The 24,861-nt window shown below is 52.0% G+C and overlaps 2 protein-coding genes across 3 annotated transcripts in view; one reads left to right on the top strand and one right to left on the bottom strand.

Annotated features, from left to right (window-relative positions):
- Positions 1–7,183: 7,183 nt before the first annotated feature.
- LOC137356923 (ras-related and estrogen-regulated growth inhibitor-like protein) lies at positions 7,184–11,475 on the top strand. Its single transcript, XM_068022771.1, has 4 exons — positions 7,184–7,371; positions 9,405–9,458; positions 9,565–9,641; positions 10,649–11,475. Exons 1-4 carry the CDS (start codon positions 7,272–7,274, stop codon positions 11,090–11,092), a joined length of 675 nt encoding a protein of 224 aa, XP_067878872.1. The 5' UTR covers positions 7,184–7,271; the 3' UTR covers positions 11,093–11,475.
- Positions 11,476–11,992: 517 nt separating this feature from the next.
- LOC137356821 (perilipin-2-like) overlaps positions 11,993–24,861 on the bottom strand; it is a 49,904-nt gene continuing 37,035 nt past the window's right edge. The window contains exons 7-8 of one of the 2 annotated variants that reach the window (XR_010971112.1): positions 12,522–13,956; positions 11,993–12,411 (exon numbers count right to left, since the gene is read on the bottom strand). Coding sequence is in view for 1 of the 2 variants with exons in the window: in XM_068022631.1 (XP_067878732.1) it covers positions 13,531–13,956 (426 nt within the window). In the remaining variant the exon portion in view is untranslated. Of the gene's footprint in view, positions 13,957–24,861 lie in introns of both variants that reach the window. The other variant, XM_068022631.1, reaches the window with a different exon arrangement.

Genomic DNA, 24,861 nt, shown 5'->3' with positions numbered 1-24,861 from the left:
ATGTAGCAGGGTAATTATACACCACAATCGCCCGCAAACAGGAAGGCAGTAATGATACAGCTGAATTGTTTTAGTGACGTTGATAACAAATAGACCACAGAGACAACTCCCTAGCTCTTCTCCACCTGTGGCCATGGGAATCTTTGACACACCTGAGAAGGCAGACAGAGCCTCAATTAAATATCTCAGTACTGACCCTCCGACAGCTGCAGTGCTCCCTCACTACTATGCCAGGAGCGTCAGCCTAGGGTATGGACTGGGCCCTCCAGAGCAGGGTTTGAGCCATAACTTCCCGACTCCAGAGCAACAACTCTACCCTCTGAGCCACAGGTTGCTGTGCAGCACAAGCTCACCGAGGGCTGCCAGTTGCAATCTGAGCTCGATCGTGCGGCGGGCAAGAACAGGTTGGGATTTGCAGTGAACGTGATGAGTGAGTCCCACACCCACATCAGTGGCCTCTACCAAACTCCTCAGTAGCTGAACTGCAAGGGTTAAATTACGAGGGGAGATTGGGACAAGCGAGGGTTGTAATCCCCGGAAGCTAGGAGGTTCAGGGGTGATTTGATCAAAGAGAGAAACTATTTGCGCCAGTTGGGGAGTCGAGGACTAGGGGGGGTCAGAGGCTAAAAATTAGAGACAGACCTTTCAGGAGTGAAATTCAGAAACACTTCTACATACAAAGGGTTTGGGAGAGGTTTTTTTAACATCTCATCTGAAAGACAGCACCTCCAACAGTGCAGCACTCCCTCAGTACTGCACTGGAGTGTCAGCATAGGTTTTTGTGCTCATGTTTTTGGAGCAGAATTTGAACTTAGAACCCCACTCTCCGCAAACTTCAGCTCATCCCAAATTCTGTTTCCCGCCCTCCGCCGTATCCAAACTCGCACCTAGTCCCGTTCACCCATCACCTCCCCTCTGCTCGCTCACCCACATCAATCCCAGTCCGGCAATGCCTCCACTTAAAAATTGTCACCGCCGTTTTCCAGTCACTCCATGGACTCCTCACCCCCTCCCTATCCCTGTAATCTCCTCCAGCCCATACACCCCTCCGGGATCTCTGCGCTCCTCCAATCCTGCCTGGGGGCCCTAAGCTCTGGAATTCCCTCCCCAAACCTCTCCGCCTCACTCTCTCTCCTCCTTTAAGATGCTCCAAGGACCTCCTGTAAATATTGACAGACTCCCGGAGACCCCTGCTTGGAAATCGATGTTGTTTGATATGCTCAAGGAACTGTAAACGAAATGTAACTGGGACATGAGCTGCTGTGGCAGGAAATGTCCAGCAGAGAACGCCATTGCCCAAGATATGATCAGACACTGACTCAATGTCATCAATTGCCCATTATCACAATCTCCCCTGTTCCCCCTTCTTCATAAAGTCCCCACACCCCCATCTCTCACTGGGGTACGGGTCCCCTCCTCTCCTGAAGGAACTCACTCTCACTGGGGTACGGGTCCCCTCCTCTCCTGAAGGTGCTGACTCTCACTGGGGTACGGGTCCCCTCCTCTCCTGAAGGAACTCACTCTCACTGGGGTACGGGTCCCCTCCTGTCCTGACGGTGCTGACTCTCACTGGGGTACGGGTCCCCTCCTCTCCTGAAGGTACTGACTCTCACTGGGGTACGGGTCCCCTCCTCTCCTGAAGGTACTGACTCTCACTAGGGTACGGGTCCCCTCCTGTCCTGACGGTGCTGACTCTCACTGGGGTACGGGTCCCCTCCTCTCCTGAAGGTACTGACTCTCACTGGGGTACAGGTCCCCTCCTCTCCTGAAGGTACTGACTCTCACTGGGGTACGGGTCCCCTCCTCTCCTGAAGGGGTTGACTCTCACTGGGATACGGGTCCCCTCCTCTCCTGAAGGTGCTGACTCTCACTGGGGTACGGGTCCCCTCCTCTCCTGAAGGTGCTGACTCTCACTGGGGTACGGGTCCCCTCCTGTCCTGACGGTGCTGACTCTCACTGGGGTACGGGTCCCCTCCTCTCCTGAAGGTACTGACTCTCACTGGGGTACGGGTCCCCTCCTCTCCTGAAGGAACTCACTCTCACTGGGGTACGGGTCCCCTCCTCTCCTGAAGGTACTGACTCTCACTGGGGTACGGGTCCCCTCCTCTCCTGAAGGTGCTGACTCTCACTGGGGTACGGGTCCCCTCCTCTCCTGAAGGAACTGACTCTCACTGGGGTACGGGTCCCCTCCTCTCCTGAAGGAACTCACTCTCACTGGGATACGGGTCCCCTCCTCTCCTGAAGGAACTCACTCTCACTGGGGTATGGGTCCCCTCCTCTCCTGAAGGGGTTCACTCTCACTGGGGTACGGGTCCCCTCCTCTCCTGAAGGAACTCACTCTCACTGGGATACGGGTCCCCTCCTCTCCTGAAGGTGCTGACTCTCACTGGGGTACGGGTCCCCTCCTCTCCTGAAGGAACTCACTCTCACTGGGGTACGGGTCCCCTCCTCTCCTGAAGGTGCTGACTCTCACTGGGGTACGGGTCCCCTCCTCTCCTGAAGGAACTCACTCTCACTGGGGTACGGGTCCCCTCCTGTCCTGACGGTGCTGACTCTCACTGGGGTACGGGTCCCCTCCTCTCCTGAAGGTACTGATTCTCACTGGGGTACGGGTCCCCTCCTCTCCTGAAGGTACTGACTCTCACTGGGGTACGGGTCCCCTCCTCTCCTGAAGGTACTGACTCTCACTGGGGTACGGGTCCCCTCCTCTCCTGAAGGAACTCACTCTCACTGGGGTACGGGTCCCCTCCTCTCCTGAAGGAACTCACTCTCACAGGGGTACGGGTCCCCTCCTGTCCTGATGGTGCTGAAGGCAGTTTCAGGATTTTGACTCATAGAAACAGTCCAGCACAGGAGGCTGTTCAGCCCATTGAGCCTCTGCGGGCTCTTTGAAAGATCTATCCAATTAGTCCCACTCCCCCCGCTCTTTCCTCCATATCTCTGCACGTTCCAGATCACAACAACTCTCTGCGTTAAAAGAAATATTCTCCTCATCTCCCTCTCTGGATTTTTTTACCAATTAGTGACTTTCATGACCTCTGAATGCACTTTGGAAGGTGGGTTATTGTTGTAATGGAGGAAACGCAGCAGCCTATTTACGCACAGCAAGATCCCACAAACAACAATGTGATATTGATCCAGATCATCAGTTTTTCAGTGATGTTGGTTGAGGAATACATATTGGTCCCAGGACACCAGGGAGAACTCCACCCCCGCCGACCTGCTCTTCTTCCAATAGCGGCCATGGGATCTTTTACATCCACCTGAGAGGGGCCTCGGTTTAACATCTCATCTGAAAGATGGCAACTCCGACAGTGCGGTGCTCCCTCAGTACTGACACTCCGACAGTGCGGCGCTCCCTCACTACTGACCCTCCGACAGTGCAGCACTCCCTCAGTACTGACCCTTCAACAGTGCGGCGCTCCCTCAGTACTGGCCCTCCGACAGTGCAACACTCCCTCAGTACTGACCCTCTGACAGTGCGGCGCTCCCTCAGTACTGACCCTTCGACAGTGCGGCGCTCCCTCAGTACTGGCCCTCCGACAGTGCAGCTCTCCCTCAGTACTGACTCTCCGACAGTGCAGCGCTCCCTCAGTACTGCCCCTTCGACAGTGCAGCGCTCCCTCAGTACTGGCCCATTGACAGTGCAGCTCTCCCTCAGTACTGACCCTCCGACAGTGCGGCGCCCCCTCAGTACTGACCCTTTGACAGTGCAGCACTCCCTCAGTACTGACCCTTTTGCAGTGCGGCGCTCCCTCAGTACTGGCCCTCCGACAGTGCAGCTCTCCCTCAGTACTGACCCTCCGACAGTGCGGCACTCCCTCAGTACTGAGCCTCCGACAGTGCCGCACTCCCTCAGTATTGACCCTCTGACAGTGCAGCACTCCCTCAGTACTGACCCTTCGACAGTGCGGCGCTCCCTCAGTATTGACCCTCCGACAGTGCGGCACTCCCTCAGTACTGGCCCTCCGACAGTGCAGCACTCCTTGAGTACTTGTGACCATAATTCCATAAGTTTTAAGGTACTTGTGGATAAGGATGAGTTGTCTTCGGGTGAAGGTGCTAAATTGGAGGAAGGCTAATTATAACAATATTAGGCATGAATTGAAGAATTTAGATTGGGGGCGGCTGTTTGAGGGTAAATCAACGTCTGACATGTGGGAGTCTTTCAAACGTCAGCTGATTAGAATCCAGGACCAGCATGTTCCTGTGAGGAAGAAAGACAAGTTTGGCAAGTTTCGGGAAGCTTGGATAACACGGGATATTGTGAGCCTAGTCAAAAAGAAAAAGGAAGCATTTGTAAGGGCTGGAAGGCTAGGAACAGATGAAGCACTTGAGGAATATAAAGACAGTAGGAAGGAACTTAAGCAAGGGCTAAAAGGGGTCATGAAAAGTCATTGGCAAACAGGATTAAGGAAAATCCCAAGGCTTTTTATACGTATATAAAGAGCAAGAGGGTAAACAGGGAAAGGGTTGGCCCACTCAAGGACAGAGATGCGAATCTATGTGTGGAGCCAGAGGAAATGGGCGAGGTGCTAAATGAGTACTTTGCATCAGTATTCACCAAGGAGAAGGACTTGGTGGATGATGAGCCGAGGGAAGGGAGTGCAGATAGTCTCACTCATCTCATTATCAAAAAGGAGGAGGTGTTGGGTGTCTTGCAAAGCATTAAGGTAGATAAGTCCCCAGGGCCTGATGGGATCTACCCTAGAATACTGAGGGAGGGAAGGGAAGAAATTGCAGGGGCCTTGACAGAAATCTTTGCATCCTCATTGGCTACAGGTGAGGTCCCAGAGGACTGGAGAATAGCCAATGCTGTTCCTTTGTTTAAGAAAGGTGGTAAGGATAATCCAGGAAATTATAGGCCGGTGAGCCTTATGTCAGTGGTAGGGAAACTATTAGAGAGGATTATTCGGGACAGGATTTACTCCCATTTGGAAACAAACGAACTTATTAGCGAGAGACAGCATGGTTTTGTAAAGGGGAGGTTGTGTCTTCCTAATTTGACTGAGTTTTTTGAGGAGGTGATGAAGATGATTGATGAGGGAAGGGCGGTGGATGTTGTCTATATGGACTTTAGTAAAGCCTTTGACAAGGTCCCGCATGGCAAACCAGTGCAAAAGGTGAAGTCACACGGGAGCAGAGGGGAGCTGGCAAGATGGATACAGAACTGGCTCGGTCATAGAAGACAGAGGGTATCAGTGGATGGGTGTTTTTCTGAATGGAGGGATGTGACTAGTGGTGTTCCGCAGGGATCAGTGCTGGGACCTTTGCTGTTTGTAGTATTATAAATGATTTGGAGGAAAATGTAGCTGGTCTGATTAGTAAGTTGGCGGACGACACAAAGGTTGGTGGAGTTGCGGATAATGATGAGGATTGTCAGAGGATACAGCTGGATATAGATCGGTTGGAGACTTGGGCGGAGAAATGGCACATGGAGTTTATTCCGGACAAATGTGAGGTAATGCATTTTGGAAGGACTAATGCAGGCGGGAGGTATACAGTTTATGGCAGAACCCTTAGGAGTATTGACAGACAGAGAAATCTGGGCGTATAGGTCCACAGGTCACTGAAAGTGGCAACGCAGGTGGATAAGGTAGTCAAGAAGGCATACGGCATGCTTGTCATCATTGGTCGGGGCATAGAGTATAAAAATTGGCAAGTCATGCTGCAGCTGTACAGAACCTTAGTTAGGCCACACTTAGAATATTGCGTGCAATTCTGGTCGCCACACTACCAGAAGGACGTGGAGGCTTTGGAGAGGGTACAGATGAGGTTTACCAGGATGTTACCTGGTCTGGAGGGCATTAACTATGAGGAGAGGTTGGAAAAAGTCGGATTGTTTTCACTGGAACGACGGAGGTGGAGGGGCGACATGATAGAGGTTTACAAAGTTATGAGCGGCATGGACAGAGTGGATAATCAGAAGCTTTTTCCCAGGGTGGAAGAGTCAGTTAACAGGGCACATAGGTTTAAGGTGCAAGGGGCAAAGTTTAGAGGGGATGTGTGACGCAGGTTTTTTACACAGAGGGTGGTGAGTGCCTGGAACTTGCTGCCAGGGGAGGTGGTGGAAGCAGATACGATAGCGACGTTTAAGAGACATCTTGACAAATGTATGAATAGGAAGGAAATAGAAGGATATGGGCCCCGGAAGTGCGGAAGGTGTTAGTTTAGGCAGGCATCAAGATCGGCGCAGGCTTGGAGGGCCGAATGGCCTGTTCCTGTGCTGTACTGTTCTTTGTTCTGACCCTCTGACAGTGCGGCGCTCCCTCAGTACTGCCCCTCCGACAGTGCGGCGCTCCCTCAGTACTGACCCTTCGACAGTGCAGCACTCCCTCAGTACTGACCCTCTGACAGTGCGGCACTCCCTCAGTGCTGACCCTCCGACAGTGCGGCGCTCCCTCAGTACTGACCCTTCTTCAGTGCAGCGCTCCCTCAGTACTGACCCTCTGACAGTGCAGCACTCCCTCAGTACTGACCCTCCGACAGTGCGGCGCTCCTTCAGTACTGCCCCTCCGACAGTGCGGCACTCCCTCAGTACTGACCCTCTGACAATGCAGCACTCCCTCAGTACTGACCCTCCGACAGTGCAGCGCTCCCTCAGTACTGCCCCTCCGACAGTGTGGCACTCCCTCAGTACTGACCCTCTGACAGTGCAGCACTCCCTCAGTACTGACCCTCCGACAGTGCGGCACTCCCTCAGTACTGACCCTCTGACAGTGCGGCGCTCCCTCAGTACTGTCCCTCTGACAGTGCGGCGCTCCCTCAGTACTGTCCCTCTGACAGTGCAGCACTCCCTCAGTACTGGCACTGGGAGTGTCCGCCTGGATTGTACATTTAAGTCTCTGTCGTGGGGATCTGACCCCCCCATGACTTTCTGGATCAGTGCTGCCAGAGTTTATTTTTTAAACCGAAACCAGGCATTCTCAAAAACTTTCAATCCTCTCAGCTGGAGACCTGGAATCAGTGCCAGCAGAAATAAAACCCCTGTTAAAAATGTTCGGTGAGGAGTTAAACATTAGTCAGAGCACAGTTAGTTCTAGGTCTTGGATTGGGGGCGAGTGCTGGAACGTGTGTCAGCGGCAGCTGAGAGAAGGATTGGAATATGTGCTTGTCACTCAGAGGCAATTGTCCCCCGTCCCACCCCCATGTACAGCAGAACTGATATAACAAGGATGTGAGTGTGTGTGCAAGGCTCAGACTTTGCACCAACCTGCTGACTGCAAAACCCTCCAGCCCCGATTCCTCCTGGCATTTCAACACTTGCAAAGATGGTTCTGCACACGAAAAGCCACGAAAGCGCAGACCCCAGCCAGCAGAGACTGCCAGTCAACTTCCTCATCCTGGGCGCGGACCGCGTCGGAAAATCAGGTAAGCATTTTTTAATCTCTTGACTTAATTTTTGAAGTGAAAGCCTGGCTCAGTTGGGGGGAGGACAAAGTGTCCTGGAATCATGCGGCTGGCGACAGTCACTGGTGAGAAAAGGTCTCTGGTGCATTTGAATGGACGGAGGGATTTGTGTCTGCGTAGAGGAGGTCTACCCCCTGAGATTGGGCTCGTTCAGTCCACACCGTCACCACCTTCAGTCAGGATGGCTCGAAACTGTGTTGACATTAATCCTGCCTTTAAATCTCGGCTTCTCAGTGAGATCCAGCTGCCCCTACCCCGTTTCTCACCTTGAATGCTCTCATGCCCAGCAGTGCCAATCTCACAATCTGGTGCCCAGGTGATTCAACGCAGGGTAAAACACACCGCACAGTGTGATCACACAAAGTCACCGAAGACCTTCCGAAGTGTTGGGGGGTTTCGAAGAGCTTGAGTATCTTAGAATCGTGGAAATTTACAACATAGGGAGGAGGCCGTTCAGCCCATCGTGTTTATAAGGAGCTATCCAGCCTAATCCCACTTTCCAGCTCCTGGTGAGTCGCCTCGTCAGTTGCAGCACTTCAAGTGTGTATCCGAGTACTTTTTAAATGTCGAGGGTTTTTGCCTCTACCACCCTCTCAGTCACTGAGTTCCAGATCCCCACTACCCTCAGGCTAAAAAAAAATTCCCCTCGAAACCTCTGACCCTAAATCTATGCCCCCTGATTCTGGACTCCTCAGCCAAGGGGAGTAGGGTCTTCCTATTCATTCAATCCAGACCCCTTGTAATTTTATACTTAATTCGTTCTCCCCTCAGCCTCCTCTGTTCCAAGGAAAACAACCCCAGCCTATCCAGTCTTTCCTAATTAAAATTCTTCAGTCCGGGCAACATCTTCGCAAATTTCCTCTGTACCCTCTCTATTGCAATCACATCATTCCTACAGCACGGTAACCAGCACTGCACGCATTATCCCAGCTGTGGCCTTACTAGTGTTTTGTACCATTCCAGCCTAACATTCCTGTTGTTAGATTCTATGCCTCGGCTAATAAAGGCAGGTATCCCTTATGCATTCCTGACCACTTTATCTAGCTGTCCAGCCACCTTCAGGGATCAGTGGACATGCACTCCAAGGTTTCCCTACATCTCTTGATATCCTCCCATTTATTGTGTATTCCTTGCCCTGTTAGCCTTCCCCAAATACATTACCTCCCACACGTCCGGATTAAACTCCATTTGCCATTTGATGTAATTCCTAATACCCTTCGCCCGGTCCCTGTAAGTATTGGAAGAACAGCGGGACGAGTTCTCCCCGATCTCCCGGGGCTAATATTTATCCTTCAGCCGAATCACTTTGGGGGGAAAAACCCCCCCCCGCAGATAATCTGATCACTGCCACGTTGCTGTCTGTGGGAGCTTGCTGTGCAGACCTGGCCGCTTCCCTACGCTAGTGACCATCTTTCAACAAAATATGTGTCGATGTGGTGGGATGAGATGAAGAGGCGGTGGGAGGCGGTTCACATGGGGCATTGACACCGGCATGGACCAGATGGGCCGAATGGCCATCATAACTCAAGCCAGCTAGAGGAACAATTGCACAAAGGATATGGGTGGTGAGGATGGGTGATCTAGAGTCAGGGATTTTTGTTTTCAGTGTTATCTACTCCCTGTGACTCTGATATTTGTAGATGGGTATTTAACCCGTCAGTATGCTGCTTGACTCAACTGTACAACGGTCCTCTTGTGTTTAACATCAAATTTCTGTTAATTTAGCATCTTTGCACAATGATCAGACACTGACGACCATTGTTGATAGTTATTAAATAAACTCTGAAACTTGCAAGCTAGATTGTCCGAATGCATTTTTTTTTGGGGGGGGGGGTGGTGAAAACTGACAATGTTTGTTAAACAGTGACAGACACCGCTTCACAAAGCTTTGTCCGTCCTCGAGAATTAGTTTTGAAGCTTTGGGAAGTTTATCAGGCGCGTTTGCCGTTTGACGCCCGAGACACTTCTGAAGGAGTTTCCCTTTCTCTTTCCAGCTCTCACCGTCAGGTTCCTGACCAGGAGATTCATCGGAGAGTACGGCGAGATCGGTAAGTTGCAATTCGCGACTTGTGAACGATTGAAAGTTTGAGGATGGAATCCCGTGGGGAATGTCGGAAGGGCTTTGCTTACAGATGCTTGTCTGTTCATTCTCAGAGACCGTTTACACTCACAATGTGGCAGTGGACGGAACCGAGGTTTGCTTCAACATCTGGGATTCACTGTATTCACAGGTAATTATATTCCGTATTGGGTCCAATTCTGGGCACCACACTTTGGGAAGGATGTCAAGGTTTTGGAGAGGGTGCGGAGCGAGATTTACCGGAATGGGAGCAGGGATGAGGGACTTCAGTTAATGTGCAGAGACTGGGAGAAGCTGGGATTGTTCTCCTTAGAGCAGAGAAGGTTAAGAGGAGATTTAATCGAGGCGTTCGAAATCAGGAATATGGAGAAATCTTCCACTGACAGGAACGCAGAGGAGACAGATTGAAGATAATTGGTAAAAGAACCAGAGGGGGAGGAGATGAGGAGAATTTTTTTTTAACGCAGCGAGTTGTTGTGATCTGGAACGCACTGCCTGAAAGGGCGGTGGAAGCAGATTCAATAGTAACTTTAATAATAATAATAACTTTTAATAATAAAAGGGAATTGGGATAAATACTCGAAGGGGAGAAATGTACAGGGAACGAGCAAGGAGGGGGAGTGTGATTAATTGCACAGCTCTTTCAAAGAGCTAGCACAGGCCTCCTTCTGTGCCGTGGAGCACCAGGCTGTGCATCCCAACCTCGATGGATAAGTTAAAATCCAGTGACTCCTGACCAGGGAGTGTTGATCATTGGGGTGGCTGTGCGATGCCAAAACAACATGGGTCTGTCCGTTTGAATGGAGGGAAACATGCGCACAGCAAGATCCCACAAGCAGTGATTGTTGATCAGCGGGAGCTGCTGTCTGCCAAGCAGAGATGTTTGGTGGTGTTAGTGGCGTTGGATTAAGGAGGGGTAGGGGTGGAGCTGATCACAATCCAGTATCTCCTGGAAATACGCAAGGAAATCCAATGGGGACCGGGTCAGATGTGACCGTGATGCACCCCAAGGCCGAATAGCTGAATGTTGCTCACTATTCGGACTCGGCCACTTGGGCCTGGCAGGAATGGGGCGGGTCGTTGGGGGATAAATTTATTTTGAGGAGACCGGATAAGGGAGCCTTTATTTATTTTCTTCTCTCCTTTTCCTCTTCGCAGAACCGCGAGGGGACGACTCTCCCGACCGAGCAGCAGATGCGCTGGGCGGACGGCTTCATCCTCGTCTACAGCATCTGCGACCGGGACAGCTTCGAGGTGGCGAGGCGGCAGCTCCAGCAGCTCCGGCGGGCCAAGGGAGGCCGGGCGCCGGCGGTCGTCGTGGGCAACAAGCGGGACCTGTGTCACCGGAGGGCGGTCTCCGGGGAGGAGGGGCGCCTGCTGGCGCTGGCCAGCGGCTGTGGCTTCCTCGAGGTCTCGGCGGCCGAGACCTACCACGGCGTGCTGCTGGCCTTTCACCAGCTGCTGGGCTTGGTCCGGGAGTCCAAGACGGTGGCCAAGAAGGCAGCCGGCCTGCGGGGCATCGTGCGGAGCGTGTCTGCTGTGTTCGGGGGCAAGAGGAATAAGGTCACTCTTGGTACACAGGGAGATGATGCTTGCTTGTAATGCGATGGTTAACTGGCCAAGTTCTTGCTGCGAAGACCGCCCCCCCCACCCCCGTGGTCGAATAGCACAGCGATGCACTCTTCCTGGGGTGAACAGCCAGGCACATGGAAGCTGAATCCAGCGACTGTCTGCCCATTGACGGGAAGAGGGGAGAAAATTGGAGGGTCGCAGACTAACTGCAAAGAAGTTATTTCTTAAGAAGTGGCGGATTGTATTGTAAATATTGAAAATAGGCACTCTTGAATATAAATTATGAATGTAATATTATGAATGTATATATGAATATAAGTTTGTACATATGAAGACAGAACTGTGCTGTGTTAATATTGTCTATTACTGGCTCTGGGAGAAGTAATAAAGTTACTTTTTTATATAATATGAAAGATTGCTTGTTTAATCTCATATTGAAAGGGGCAGAACCTTAAAATTCGAGCCAGGCCGTTCAGGGGTGATGTCAGGAAGCACTTCTTCACGCAAAGGGGGAGTGGGAATCTGGAACTCTCCCGAAAAAATTGTCGAGGCTGGTGGTGGCTCGGTTGGAAATTTCAAAACTGAGAGTGATAGATTTTTGTTGGGGTGAATGGATTAAGGGTCACAGAACCATTGCAGGCAGCTGGAGTTCAGATACACATCATGATCTAATTACATGGCAGAACAGGGATGATGGGCTTTACAAATGATCTCAAAGCCAGGCCAAAAACAGGAGCCAGGTTTCCTGTTCTGAATTCTAGAGTGCTCTACTGAGAGTGTGTGTGTGTGTGTGTGTGTGAACACTGGGATGAACACAGGGTCAAGGTTCACTCTCAGACCTCCCACAGTGGAACAGCACGCCAACGCACACCTATCTCAGGGGCTGAGACCTGCAATGACACAAAACACAGCTGCTTGGAATAACCCTCTAGGTTTTATCGAGGAACGAGCATTACACGATATATAAAGGTGTTAACAGATTAGGTGCAGTTTGTGAACACACAGACCGTGGGAACTGGTCAGTTTGCAGAGCCCCAACACTCTAGCAGCAACCCTGGCTCCCCCCAGAGACGGGAGGATAGTCACTGGAGTCTGTCTCCCAGTCACTCGTCACAGGAAACGCCTCCTCTCTGCCTGTCTCGAGTTTAACCCAGATCACAGCGATGAAAGGCTGGAATCCACTGCATCACTGGAACCCACTGCTACACTACAACCCAGTGCATCACTAAAACCCACTATCTCACTGAGACCCACTGCCTCACTGGAACCCAGTGCAATACCAGAACTCACAGCATCACTTTCACCCACTGCATCACTGGAATCTACAACTACCCACTAAAACCCACTGCCTCACTGCAACCCAGTGCAATACCAGAACTCTCTGCATCACTTTCACCCACTGCATCACTGGAATCTACAACTACCCACTAAAACCCACTGCCTCACTGGAACCCACTGCCACTGAACCAGTTAAACCCACTGGCACAGAAATCCACTGCATCACTGGAATCTACTGCAGCACTGGAACCCACTGCATCAGTAGAATGGACTTGGTCATGAATTCGTTCAACAGAGGAGTCTTTAGCTCCAGGGCCCAGAGGTTGGACAGTAAATCTGACAGTCCCCGGTACGGGACTAAAAATGTATTTGAGAAAAGTTGGATCGGATGTGAAGCCATCCAGTCACATTAATATTCACGTTAATACACATGGTAAGCACTCAGCAGCAGGTTAATGCTTGCAAAAGTTCTGCTGCCCACAAATATACCCAGCAGGCAGGGAAGATGTGCAATGAACAGGTCAGTCGGGAAACGCAGGCTCCAAACCTCGCTTGGAAGGGGCGTTTCTGCGATGCCGTTCACAGCTCAACAGCTACCAAGAAAAGGCAAGCAACTGTCAAAAGAAAGGAAGAGCGTTTACAGGAAGCCTTTTCCCGATGTCCCAAAGTACCTTTCAGCCACTGGTTGTGATGGAGGAAGTGCGGCAGCCGATTTGCGCACAGCAAGATCCCACAAACAGCAGCGACCCAGATCATCCGTTTGTTTTAATGACGTTGGTTGAGGGATAAATACCGACCACGGGACACCAGGGAAAACCCCCACCCACCCGCTCTTTCAATAGTGGCCGTGGGATCTTCTGCTGGGTCTTGGTTTAACATCTCATCCAAAAGACGGCACCTCCGACAGTGCAGCACTCCCTCAGTACTGGCACTGGGAGTGTCGGCCTGGATTACGGGCTCAAGCCTCTGGAGTGGGGGCTCGAACCCACAACCTTCTGAGAGAGCAACCCACTGAGACAAGGCTGGCAGCCTTGCAGGTCTATCTGGATCAGGCTGGGCGGGGCAATGAAACGAGACGAAACATCTAAGGCTAAGATTTAAGAAGGCCAGAAAAGCAGGGGGATGGAGTGCGACTGGGGCCTACTGCTTTGACCACACTCCCTGCCTTAACGCAGCAGCTAATCCTTGCTCTATTTCCACAGGAAGGAGGGGCGATATCCTTGCGACTGGGAACTGGGGGATCTGCAGGGGCTCTGGCCTACCGAGGACCGCCGGCGGGAGACGGGCAGCCGGACGTCACAGGGGAAGTGCTGCTCGTCCTGAGGGGGCACGGCCCAAGTTTCGCTCGAGCGCCTGCGGCGGACGGAATCCTCCCTCCACTGGTACAGGCTACGGGCTTCCAGGTGGGAGGGGCCTACCTCCCAGCCCAGCGACTGCCTCCTCTGGCTGGCGTGCTCCAGAAGCTTCCGCAGGTCGTCCTTGCTGACGCAGCTCAGCCGGTTGCCGCCCCTGGGGTTGTCCCGCCTGCTGTCGTGCTGCGAGGTGAACTCGAAGTGGCTGTCTTCCGATTCATCCCCCGACTCTGCGGAATCGGCCATGTCCTCCACATCAAACAGCTTCACGTAAATGAATCGCAAAAGGGAGGGGGTGGAAAAAAACGTCATTATTTTCACTAATATGAGACTCAAGCGGCTTTCACCATGTCCAAAAGCACTGTAGACCCAATGATGCAGTTTAAGGCCATTCAGCCCAGCACGGCTGTGCTACCCCCTCTCAGGACCAGCACCTCAAGTCGCTGGAGCGGGAGCTGAACCCGCAACCTTCGGACTCAAACAAGCGTGCTACCCCCGCTGAGCCATCGTTACCCAGCGGCTCCAGCCGAGGGGGGGTTTCCCCAACATGCGTTTACGGGGTACGCATCCACCTCAACCGCGATGACACCTGCAGTCGAATAGCCGGCAGGCATTCACTCAGATGATCTGGGAGGGGCAGGGGGGAGGTCAATTGGAAATGTCAAAATAGAGATTGACAGAATTTTGGGATTAACGGTTACGGAACCAAGGTGGGGAGATGGAGTTAAGATACAGATGAGGCGTGACCCGATTCAAAGGCGGAACAGGCTTGAGGGGCTGAACGGCAGCTCCCGAAACCCGAGTTCACCCAGAACTCTGCTGCCCTGTCTGCTAACTCACACGAATTCCTGTTCACGCCCCTGTGCTCGCTGACCGACATTGGCTCCCAGTCAGGAAATGCCTCGATTTTAAAAAGCCAATCCTTGTTTTAACTGCCCCTTTGACCTCTGTGACCTCCTCCGGCCCCGACAACCCTCTGAGATCTCTGAGCTCCTCCAATTCCGGACTCTTGCGCATTCCCCGATTCCCATCGCTCCACCATTGGCGGCCGTGCCTTCAGCTGCCTGGGGGCCCTAAGCTCTGGAATTCCCTCCCTAAACCTCTCCGCCTCTCTCTCTCTCCCCTCCTTTACGACGCTCCTTAAAGCCAACCTCTTTGACCGGGTTTCTGGTCACCTGCTCCGAAGAACTCCTTATGTGGCTTGGTGTCAAATTTGGTTTGATAACGCATCTTGGGGATGTTTTATTGTGTTAAAGGCACTATATAAATGCAAGATGAAAGGTGCAATCGGCTGGGACCGTTCGTATTTTGCGTCAACGAGAGTGCTGTGTTGCGATGCCACTGCAGTGGAATTGCATGCCCCTTGAAGGAGAGATTGGGCGGGGGAGGGGGGAAGAGACCGGGTTGGGGGCAGGGGTGGTGGCTATCGCCGAAGTAACCGCACCCAACAACAACTCCCCCGGCTCATTCCCCTAGCATACGATTTTTTCTCCCCTTCCAGTATTTATCCAATTGCCCTTTTGAAAGTTACGCCCCCACAGTCGAATAGCTGACTCAGCGGGGAAGGTTGAGTGCGGGAGTGAGGGGGAGCAGGCGAGTGATGGTCGGGCAGAGGGAAGGACAAACTCAGTGCTTTCTGTGCCCCCCCCCCACCCTTGAGCTCGGAGGTGAAATGTTTCCTGATGCTTTTTGCAAGCTGGATCTTTCCCAGCAGCAGGACAGGGAGGCAGCAGTCAGTCCCAAAGCTTGCAGGAAGCGCTGGTCTCTGCAGGCCTCCGGATCTTTCAGATCTGCTTCAGCAGCCCAGGGGCTTGCACAGCCTGTCTTCCTAGCCGAATGTGGCGGAGATTGATGCCTCTCGCAGCCAATAGCGTGCCAGACGGGATGTGCCCGTGTCCAGTGGGCACAGAGAATGGGGGCGGCGACTCCTGCTACTCCTGGCAGTTTGGTCGAATTGTGGCTCAGTAACATGGGCCAAAGTCCTGCAGCAGCCTCTGGTTACTGAAGGATCTCTTGTAATGTGCGAACACAAACTGGGAGCAAAATTCAATCCGTACAGTCATGGATTTTACGTAGAGTCCCATCGAACTTACAACGCAGGAACAGACCATTCAGCCCATCTTCTCCGTGCTGGTGTTTCTGCTCCACACGAGCCTCCTCCCACCCCCTCTTCATCTCACCCTATCCCCATTCCCTTCTATTCCTTTCTCCCTCATGTGTTTATCCAGCTTCCCTCTTAAATGTATCTCTGCTATTCCCCTCAACCACTCCCTGTGGTAGCGAGTTCCACATTCTCACCACTCTCTGGGGAAAGGAGTTTCTCCTGAATTCCCCATTGGATTTATCAGTGACTGTCTTATATTGATGGCCCCCGAGTTCTGGTCTGCCCCCCGCAAGTGGAAACATCTTCTCTACGTCGACCTTATCGAACCTTTTCATAATTTTGAAGCCCCCTATCAGGTCACCCCCTATTCCAGAGACAAGAGCCCCAGTCTGTTCAGCCTTTCCCGATGGTTATAACCTCTCAGTTCTGGTCTTTAACGTTGGAACTGTTTCTTTCTGCGCCATATCCTGTCTGTGCAAATATTCCAGATTTAGCCGGCAGGATATGGAACTATATTGGACACCTCTTCTCTGCACTTGGGGACGGACAGCTGTCCTGCTCAGGGTTCACTGGTCTTGCTGTTGTCTCCAGCTTTCCTTCCAGAGGCATACAACCAGTGTTTGACTTCAAAGCTGCCAACTCCTGCGGAATGATCCAGCACAGAAGGAGACTGTTCAGCCCATCGTTCCTGTGCTGGCTCTTTGAAAGAGCTCTCCAATTAGTCCCACTTTTCCCCCGCTCTTTCCCCCCACATCCCTGCACATTTCTCCCCTTCCAGTATTTATCCAATTCCCCCTTTGAAAGTTTCTATTGAATCTGCTTCCACCGCCCTTTCAGGCAGCGCGTTCCAGATCACAACAACTCACTGTCAAAAAAAAATTCTCCTCCTCACCCCCCCTCTGGTTCATTTACCAATTATCTTCAATCTGTGTCCCTCTGGTTACCGACCCTCCTGCCACTGGAAACAGTTTCTCCTTATTTAGATTAGATTAGATTAGAGATACAGCACTGAAACAGGCCCTTCGGCCCACCGAGTCTGTGCCGAACATCAACCACCCATTTATACTAATCCTACACTAATCCCATATTCCTACCAATCATCCCCACCTGTCCCTATATTTCCCTACCACCTACCTATACTAGTGACAATTTATAATGGCCAATTTACCTATCAACCTGCAAGTCTTTTGGCTTGTGGGAGGAAACCGGAGCACCCGGAGGAAACCCACGCAGACACAGGGAGAACTTGCAAACTCCACACAGGCAGTACCCGGAATCGAACCCGGGTCCCTGGAGCTGTGAGGCTGCGGTGCTAACCACTGCGCCGCCCATTTACTCCATCAAAACCCTTCCTGATTTTGAATCTCCCCCTGAACCTTCTCTGCTGTAAGGAGAACAGTCCCAGCTTCTCCACATTAACTGAAGTCCCTCATCCCTGCTCCCATTCCGGTAAATCTCCCTCCGCGACCTCGACATCCTTCCGAAAGTGCACACACTTTCCTGCTGGGGTCTAACCTAGTTAGGGATGGGAGGGAAATGTGAGCAATAGGATGTTTGTGCAGTGTGATGTGTGCCTGCAGCACTCTTCTGACCTTCAGACTGTCTGTACCTCGTGGATGGCCGTGCTGTCGGAATTAGCAGGCGCCTTGGTTAATACATAACCTCCAACTACCTCCCACTGTGATACAGCATTGCTCTCCTACAGAGACTGAAACCGCATAAACACAAACTCAGGAAAGAAACACTTCAAGTCACCACACGCTAGGGTCCCCCGGCGTCTCTCAACAGCCACCCTCCTTAAAGCTCCAGATCACAATATCACAGATACAGGGCTATGGGGAGAGAGTGGGGCAGTGGGATTAGTTTGAGATTGATATAGGGCTATGGGGATAAAGTGGGGCAGTGGGATTAGTTTGAGATTGATACTGGGCTATGGGGAGAGAGCAGGGCAGTGGGATTAGTTTGAGATTGATACAGGGCTATGGAGAGAGAGCAGGGCAGTGGGATTAATTTGAGATTGATACAGGGCTATGGGGAGAGAGCAGGGCAGTGGGATTAATTTGAGATAGATACAGGGCTATGGGGAGAGAGCAGGGCAGTGGGATTAATTTGAGATTGATACAGAGCTATGGGAAGAGAGCAGGGCAGTGGGATTAATTTGAGATTGATACAGGGCTATGGGGAGAGTGGGGCAGTGGGATTAGTTTGGGAATTGATACTGGGCTATGGGGAGAGCGCAGGGCACTGGGATTAGTTTGGGGATTGATACTGGGCTATGGGGAGAGAGTGGGGCAGTGGGATTAGTTTGGGAATTGATACTGGGCTATGGGGAGAGCGCAGGGCAGTGGGATTAGTTTGGGGATTGATACTGGGCTATGGGGAGAGAGTGGGGCAGTGGGATTAGTTTGAGATTGATACAGGGCTATGGGGAGAGAGTGGGGCAGTGGGATTAGTTTGAGATTGATACAGGGCTATGGGGAGAGAGTGGGGCAGTGGGATTAGTTTGAGATTGATACTGGGCTATGGGGAGAGCGCAGGGCACTGGGATTAGTTTGGGGATTGATATTGGGCTATGGGGAGAGAGTGGGGCAGTGGGATTAGTTTGAGATTGATACAGGGCTATGGGGAGAGAGTGGGGCAGTGGGATTAGTTTGGGGATTGATACTGGGCTATGGGGAGAGAGTGGGGCAGTGAGATTAGTTTGAGATTGATACAGGGCTATGGGGAGAGAGTGGGGCAGTGGGATTAGTTTGGGAATTGATACTGGGCTATGGGGAGAGCGCAGGGCAGTGGGATTAGTTTGGGGATTGATACTGGGCTATGGGGAGAGAGTGGGGCAGTGGGATTAGTTTGAGATTGATACAGGGCTATGGGGAGAGAGTGGGGCAGTGGGATTAGTTTGGGGATTGATACTGGGCTATGGGGAGAGAGTGGGGCAGTGAGATTAGTTTGAGATTGATACAGGGCTATGGGGAGAGAGTGGGGCAGTGGGATTAGTTTGAGATTGATACAGGGCTATGGGGAGAGAGTGGGGCAGTGGGATTAGTTTGAGATTGATACTGGGCTATGGGGAGAGCGCAGGGCACTGGGATTAGTTTGGGGATTGATACTGGGCTATGGGGAGAGAGTGGGGCAGTGGGATTAGTTTGAGATTGATACAGGGCTATGGGGAGAGAGTGGGGCAGTGGGATTAGTTTGGGGATTGATACTGGGCTATGGGGAGAGAGTGGGGCAGTGAGATTAGTTTGAGATTGATACAGGGCTATGGGGAGAGAGTGGGGCAGTGGGATTAGTTTGAGATTGATACTGGGCTATGGGGAGAGCGCAGGGCACTGGGATTAGTTTGGGGATTGATACTGGGCTATGGGGAGAGAGTGGGGCAGTGGGATTAGTTTGAAATTGATACAGGGCTATGGGGAGAGAGTGGGGCAGTGGGATTAGTTTGGGGATTGATACTGGGCTATGGGGAGAGAGTGGGGCAGTGAGATTAGTTTGAGATTGATACAGGGCTATGGGGAGAGAGTGGGGCAGTGGGATTTGTTTGGGAATTGATACTGGGCTATGGGGAGAGCGCAGGGCAGTGGGATTAGTTTGGGGATTGATACTGGGCTTTGGGGAGAGAGTGGGGCAGTGGGATTAGTTTGAGATTGATACAGGGCTATGGGGAGAGAGTGGGGCAGTGGGATTAGTTTGAGATTGATACAGGGCTATGGGGAGAGAGTGGGGCAGTGGGATTAGTTTGAGATTGATACTGGGCTATGGGGAGAGCGCAGGGCAGTGGGATTAGTTTGGGGATTGATACTGGGCTATGGGGAGAGAGTGGGGCAGTGGGATTAGTTTGAGATTGATACAGGGCTATGGGGAGAGAGTGGGGCAGTGGGATTAGTTTGGGGATTGATACTGGGCTATGGGGAGAGAGTGGGGCAGTGAGATTAGTTTGAGATTGATACAGGGCTATGGGGAGAGAGTGGGGCAGTGGGATTAGTTTGGGGATTGATACAGGGCTATGGGGAGAGCGCAGGGCACTGGGATTAGTTTGGGGATTGATACTGGGCTATGGGGTGAGAGTGGGGCAGTGGGTTTAGTTTGAGATTGATACTGGGCTATGGGGAGAGAGTGGGACAGTGGGATTAGTTTGAGATTGATACAGGGCTATGGGGAGAGAGTGGGACAGTGGGATTAGTTTGAGATTGATACAGGGCTATGGGGAGAGAGTGGGGCAGTGGGATTAGTTTGGGAATTGATACTGGGCTATGGGGAGAGCGCAGGGCAGTGGGATTAGTTTGAGATTGATACAGGGCTATGGGGAGAGAGTGGGACAGTGGGATTAGTTTGGGGATTGATACAGGGCTATGGGGAGAGAGTGGGGCAGTGGGATTAGTTTGAGATTGATACAGGGCTATGGGGGGAGAGAGTGGGGCAGTGGGATTAGTTTGAGATTGATACAGGGCTATGGGGAGTGAGCGGGGCAGTGGGATTAGTTTGAGATTGATACAGGGCTATGGGGAGAGAGTGGGGCAGTGGGATTAGTTTGAGATTGATACTGGGCTATGGGGAGAGCGCAGGGCACTGGGATTAGTTTGGGGATTGATACTGGGCTATGGGGAGAGAGTGGGGCAGTGGGATTAGTTTGAGATTGATACAGGGCTATGGGGAGAGAGTGGGGCAGTGGGATTAGTTTGGGAATTGATACTGGGCTATGGGGAGAGAGTGGGGCAGTGAGATTAGTTTGAGATTGATACAGGGCTATGGGGAGAGAGTGGGGCAGTGGGATTAGTTTGAGATTGATACTGGGCTATGGGGAGAGCGCAGGGCACTGGGATTAGTTTGGGGATTGATACTGGGCTATGGGGAGAGAGTGGGGCAGTGGGATTAGTTTGAGATTGATACAGGGCTATGGGGAGAGAGTGGGGCAGTGGGATTAGTTTGGGGATTGATACTGGGCTATGGGGAGAGAGTGGGGCAGTGAGATTAGTTTGAGATTGATACAGGGCTATGGGGAGAGAGTGGGGCAGTGGGATTAGTTTGAGATTGATACAGGGCTATGGGGAGAGAGTGGGGCAGTGGGATTAGTTTGAGATTGATACTGGGCTATGGGGAGAGCGCAGGGCACTGGGATTAGTTTGGGGATTGATACTGGGCTATGGGGAGAGAGTGGGGCAGTGGGATTAGTTTGAGATTGATACTGGGCTATGGGGAGAGCGCAGGGCACTGGGATTAGTTTGGGGATTGATACTGGGCTATGGGGAGAGAGTGGGGCAGTGGGATTAGTTTGAAATTGATACAGGGCTATGGGGAGAGAGTGGGGCAGTGGGATTAGTTTGGGGATTGATACTGGGCTATGGGGAGAGAGTGGGGCAGTGAGATTAGTTTGAGATTGATACAGGGCTATGGGGAGAGAGTGGGGCAGTGGGATTAGTTTGGGAATTGATACTGGGCTATGGGGAGAGCGCAGGGCAGTGGGATTAGTTTGGGGATTGATACTGGGCTTTGGGGAGAGAGTGGGGCAGTGGGATTAGTTTGAGATTGATACAGGGCTATGGGGAGAGAGTGGGGCAGTGGGATTAGTTTGAGATTGATACAGGGCTATGGGGAGAGAGTGGGGCAGTGGGATTAGTTTGAGATTGATACTGGGCTATGGGGAGAGCGCAGGGCAGTGGGATTAGTTTGGGGATTGATACTGGGCTATGGGGAGAGAGTGGGGCAGTGGGATTAGTTTGAGATTGATACAGGGCTATGGGGAGAGAGTGGGGCAGTGGGATTAGTTTGGGGATTGATACTGGGCTATGGGGAGAGAGTGGGGCAGTGAGATTAGTTTGAGATTGATACAGGGCTATGGGGAGAGAGTGGGGCAGTGGGATTAGTTTGGGGATTGATACAGGGCTATGGGGAGAGCGCAGGGCACTGGGATTAGTTTGGGGATTGATACTGGGCTATGGGGTGAGAGTGGGGCAGTGGGTTTAGTTTGAGATTGATACTGGGCTATGGGGAGAGAGTGGGACAGTGGGATTAGTTTGAGATTGATACAGGGCTATGGGGAGAGAGTGGGACAGTGGGATTAGTTTGAGATTGATACAGGGCTATGGGGAGAGAGTGGGGCAGTGGGATTAGTTTGGGAATTGATACTGGGCTATGGGGAGAGCGCGGGGCAGTGGGATTAGTTTGAGATTGATACAGGGCTATGGGGAGAGAGTGGGACAGTGGGATTAGTTTGGGGATTGATACAGGGCTATGGGGAGAGAGTGGGGCAGTGGGATTAGTTTGAGATTGATACAGGGCTATGGGGGGAGAGAGTGGGGCAGTGGGATTAGTTTGAGATTGATACAGGGCTATGGGGAGTGAGCGGGGCAGTGGGATTAGTTTGAGATTGATACAGGGCTATGGGGAGAGAGTGGGGCAGTGGGATTAGTTTGAGATTGATACTGGGCTATGGGGAGAGCGCAGGGCACTGGGATTAGTTTGGGGATTGATACTGGGCTATGGGGAGAGAGTGGGGCAGTGGGATTAGTTTGAGATTGATACAGGGCTATGGGGAGAGAGTGGGGCAGTGGGATTAGTTTGGGAATTGATACTGGGCTATGGGGAGAGAGTGGGGCAGTGAGATTAGTTTGAGATTGATACAGGGCTATGGGGAGAGAGTGGGGCAGTGGGATTAGTTTGAGATTGATACTGGGCTATGGGGAGAGCGCAGGGCACTGGGATTAGTTTGGGGATTGATACTGGGCTATGGGGAGAGAGTGGGGCAGTGGGATTAGTTTGAGATTGATACAGGGCTATGGGGAGAGAGTGGGGCAGTGGGATTAGTTTGGGGATTGATACTGGGCTATGGGGAGAGAGTGGGGCAGTGAGATTAGTTTGAGATTGATACAGGGTTATGGGGAGAGAGTGGGGCAGTGGGATTAGTTTGGGAATTGATACTGGGCTATGGGGAGAGCGCAGGGCAGTGGGATTAGTTTGGGGATTGATACTGGGCTATGGGGAGAGAGTGGGGCAGTGGGATTAGTTTGAGATTGATACAGGGCTATGGGGAGAGAGTGGGGCAGTGGGATTAGTTTGAGATTGATGCAGGGCTATGGGGAGAGAGTGGGGCAGTGGGATTAGTTTGAGATTGATACTGGGCTATGGGGAGAGCTCAGGGCAGTGGGATTAGTTTGGGGATTGATACTGGGCTATGGGGAGAGAGTGGGGCAGTGGGATTAGTTTGAGATTGATACAGGGCTATGGGGAGAGAGTGGGGCAGTGGGATTAGTTTGGGGATTGATACTGGGCTATGGGGAGAGAGTGGGGCAGTGAGATTAGTTTGAGATTGATACAGGGCTATGGGGAGAGAGTGGGGCAGTGGGATTAGTTTGGGGATTGATACAGGGCTATGGGGAGAGCGCAGGGCACTGGGATTAGTTTGGGGATTGATACTGGGCTATGGGGTGAGAGTGGGGCAGTGGGTTTAGTTTGAGATTGATACTGGGCTATGGGGAGAGAGTGGGACAGTGGGATTAGTTTGAGATTGATACAGGGCTATGGGGAGAGAGTGGGACAGTGGGATTAGTTTGAGATTGATACAGGGCTATGGGGAGAGAGTGGGGCAGTGGGATTAGTTTGGGAATTGATACTGGGCTATGGGGAGAGCGCAGGGCAGTGGGATTAGTTTGAGATTGATACAGGGCTATGGGGAGAGAGTGGGACAGTGGGATTAGTTTGGGGATTGATACTGGGCTATGGGGAGAGAGTGGGGCAGTGGGATTAGTTTGAGATTGATACAGGGCTATGGGGAGAGAGTGGGGCAGTGGGATTAGTTTGAGATTGATACAGGGCTATGGGGAGTGAGCGGGGCAGTGGGATTAGTTTGAGATTGATACAGGGCTATGGGGAGAGAGTGGGGCAGTGAGATTAGTTTGAGATTGATACAGGGCTATGGGGAGAGAGTGGGGCAGTGGGATTAGTTTGGGATTGATACAGGGCTATGGGGAGAGAGTGGGGCAGTGAGATTAGTTTGAGATTGATACAGGGCTATGGGGAGAGAGCGGGGCAGTGGGATTAGTTTGGGGATTGATACAGGGCTATGGGGAGAGAGTGGGGCAGTGAGATTAGTTTGAGATTGATACAGGGCTATGGGGAGAGAGCAGGGCAGTGGGATTAGTTTGGGATTGATACAGGGCTACGGGGAGAGAGTGGGGCAGTGAGATTAGTTTGAGATTGATACAGGGCTATGGGGAGAGAGTGGGGCAGTGAGATTAGTTTGGGGATTGATACTGGGCTATGGGGAGAGAGTGGGGCAGTGGGATTAGTTTGAGATTGATACAGGGCTATGGGGAGAGAGTGGGGCAGTGAGATTAGTTTGGGGATTGATACTGGGCTATGGGGAGAGAGTGGGGCAGTGGGATTAGTTTGAGATTGATACAACATTTTACTTTCTGTTATTGACACCTGTATGAAATTCCTGCTGATCAACCTCAATATTTAGAGAAAGATCTACATTGAATCTTGGTCACAAACACCTCAATTTTAAAATTTTCATCTTTGTGTTCAAATCCCTCCATGCCCTTCGCCCCTCCCTATCTCTGTAACCTCTTACAACCCTCCGAGATCTCTGCGCTCCTCCAATTCCAGCCTCTTGCCCATCCCCCGATTCCCATCGCTCCACCATTGGCGGCCGTGCCTTCAGCTGCCTGGGGGTCCTAAGCTCTGGAATTCCCTCCCTAAACCTCTCCGCCTCTCTCTCTCCTCCTTTAAGACGCTCCTTAAAACCGACCTCTTTGACCGAGCTTTTGGTCGCCCGTCCCTAATATCTGATTTGGCTCGGGGTCAGAATTTGGCCGATTTGACCTCCTGTGAAGCCCCTTGGACATTTTTGTACTTTAAAGGCACTGTCTTTCCTGGTGCCATACAACTTCTCAACAGGTAATTCCGCATTGAGGAAGACTGGCTGGCATCTGGTGTTCGGGTCAGATGCTCTGCCGGTGATCTGGGCACTTGCTGATTCTTAACACTGAGCACGGTGGGGGAGAAGCTGTGTGGGGTCACCTCCTATGATGACATCTGACCTACCCACTCAGAGTCCCAGGAAC

This window comes from Heterodontus francisci, chromosome 46 (genome assembly GCF_036365525.1).
Source record: "Heterodontus francisci isolate sHetFra1 chromosome 46, sHetFra1.hap1, whole genome shotgun sequence".
In the NCBI taxonomy this organism is placed as follows: Eukaryota; Metazoa; Chordata; class Chondrichthyes; order Heterodontiformes; family Heterodontidae; genus Heterodontus; species Heterodontus francisci.
Note: the sequence above shows the minus strand (reverse complement) of the source record. Positions and strands in the feature narration are given on the sequence as shown.